Below are 2,457 nucleotides of genomic sequence, written 5' to 3'. Positions count from 1 at the left end.
CCATGAATTCTCCAAAGTCTGTGAAATTTTTAAATTTCCCAAATCCTCTGATTCAACGAAACCTCTGAATTTACCAAATGATCGGAATACCTTGAATTCTCTTAATTATTTAAATTCTCTAAATTCCTTAAATCTTCTAAATTCTCTGCATTCTGCAAATGCGCTGAACTCACTGAATTTACTGAAGTCTTCCAATTTTCTGAATCTTCCTAATTATCTGAATTCTCTCTGAATTCCCTACATTCCCTACATTTTCTGCAATCCATAAATTTCATGCATTCATATATTTCTAAATTTTCTGAATTGCTCGAAATTCCCAAAATTTTCTTATGCCCTTTATTCTTTGAATTCTCTTCATTTTCAGAATTCCCTTAATTTATTTGAATTCTCTAAATAATATAAATTCACTGAATTCAATTAATTGCCGAAATTCCTTGATTTTCCCGTCTGTTTTAATTGTCTTAATTTCCCTTTCTTCCTTAATTTCCTTAACAGTCTGAATTCCCTAACAAGGAATACTTTTTTATTACAATAATAAATTTCATCTCTGTAAAGTTTCTAAATTCAATTTTTTTTTATTCCTGAAAAATTGACTTTAAATCAAATCACTTTAATATTGAATTTGAATATTCATATAATTTAAAATACACGCGCTAACAGTAACCATTCGGGTTGCCAGCGCGACGCAAGTGCAGTTTAAAAGGTTAAAGCTCTCAAAGCACATTGAAGCACAAAAAAAACCGGCGCGGCAATCCGGGGTTTGTTTCTTTTTTACATCAATTCAAATCAAAAGCAATTGGTGCAAATTGCAAGTGAATTTTAATGTTCGGCAGCTTGATCAAAAAATGTAAACCATGAATTTGTCAACAGATTTAGGTAAGTGAAAAAAATAACCAGATTATGTAATGTAGTTCATGACGTAGCTGCTTGTGGTTAGTAGGGTTATGAAAATTGTTTGCACAAGTTCTTCTCTAAAAAGAGATGTTTCTTTAGTAATTTTCAATAGATTTTAATTTTGCTACATATTTAAGGATTTCTAAATTACGTTAAAAAATTATTCTCTCATGTTTAGCTCTATTTAGAAATTCCATAATCCGCTCTCACATATTCCCATTTCACTTCCTTTTGAGGCTATGTGAGGGGTGTATGACGTGACCAGATTCCTACTTTACCAATGTTGTTGTCATTTTTTTCATTATTATTAAAATTTAGACCAGACCCACCTTTCTTGGAGCTTTTTACTTCTCATCCTAAATTTTTAGCTCGATGTGGCGCTTCATGTGAAAATAAGACAGAAAATAAAAAAGTGTCGGAAATTTATGCTTCTTTATGCAAATGACTATAAATAGTCGGAAAACTATACTTTTAATTCAGTGATGGTAAATTAGTTCTACAATCCCCCCCCCCACTTTCCAGTTCCATTATGCGGTTGGATTTATTATCTATATTTAGTTACTTGAATATGAATTATAGCCTCAAACCACTTCCTACGCAAATTCTATTCAGAACATAAATATTGATATTTTGTTTGTCTGCTGAATTAAAAATGCAGAATTAAAAAATTACTAATACAAAGGGGGAGGGTCGGTAAGGCCGATTTTTGGCCTAATTTATTTTTGGACCAAAAAATCTGAAAAAATCATGGTAGTATCTTATAAGTATCCCTAGTCGATTGCACGCTAAACGGACTACCCTCCACTCCTAAGCCACCCCCACCCCACCCCTACAAATATAGGAAACACCACTACCCACCCACTGTATTTTCGAGAGATTTGACACTCTAAACATGTATTCTGAGGTTAGCTCGGGTTCACTATGGTTTTCGGGGTCGCCGAATACAAATCCTGCGTCCTTTGACTTTTATCGCGTCAGGTTCAAGGTCATTGGAAGGTCAAATCGAGAGAAAACGGTAGAATAATCCAAAAAAATACGTTGTAGGTTTTTGGAGTCGCTAATTACGAATCTGGCATCCGCTGAACTCTATCGCTTCAGGTTCAAGGTCATTTGAAGGTCATTTGAAGGTCAAATCGAGAAAAAATGGTAAAAAAATTAAAAAAAAATATGTTAGTGGTTTTTGGGGTCGCTGATTATGAACCTTTATCGACGGCGAAAACCTATAACATATTTTTTTAATTTTCAACGTTTTTGATCGATTTGACTTTCAAATGACCTTGAACCTGACGCGATAAAGATCAGCGGACACAAGGTTCATAATCAGCGACCCCAAAAACCTATAACATATTTTTTTAAAATTTTTTTACCGTTTTTTCTCGATTTGACCTTCAAATGACCTTGAACCTGAAGCGATAGAGTTCAACGGATGCCAAATTCGTAATTAGTGACTCCAAAAACCTATAACGTATTTTTTTGGATTTTTTTACGGTTTTCTCTCGATTTGACCTTCCAATGACCTTGAACCTGACGCGATAAAAGTCAAAGGACGCCAGATTTGTATTC

The 2,457-nt window shown here is 33.8% G+C and overlaps 1 protein-coding gene across 1 annotated transcript in view; it reads left to right on the top strand.

Annotated features, from left to right (window-relative positions):
* The first annotated feature begins 854 nt into the window (after positions 1 to 854).
* Positions 855 to 2,457, top strand: part of LOC117169983 — a 12,092-nt gene continuing 10,489 nt past the window's right edge. The window contains exon 1 of the mRNA XM_033356496.1: positions 855 to 876. Coding sequence (XP_033212387.1) covers positions 855 to 876 — 22 coding nt within the window. The remainder of the gene's footprint in view (positions 877 to 2,457) is intronic.

The sequence above is a fragment of the Belonocnema kinseyi genome, chromosome 3 (assembly GCF_010883055.1).
Source record: "Belonocnema kinseyi isolate 2016_QV_RU_SX_M_011 chromosome 3, B_treatae_v1, whole genome shotgun sequence".
NCBI classification, from domain to species: Eukaryota; Metazoa; Arthropoda; class Insecta; order Hymenoptera; family Cynipidae; genus Belonocnema; species Belonocnema kinseyi.
This window is presented reverse-complemented; position numbering and strand designations above follow the sequence as displayed.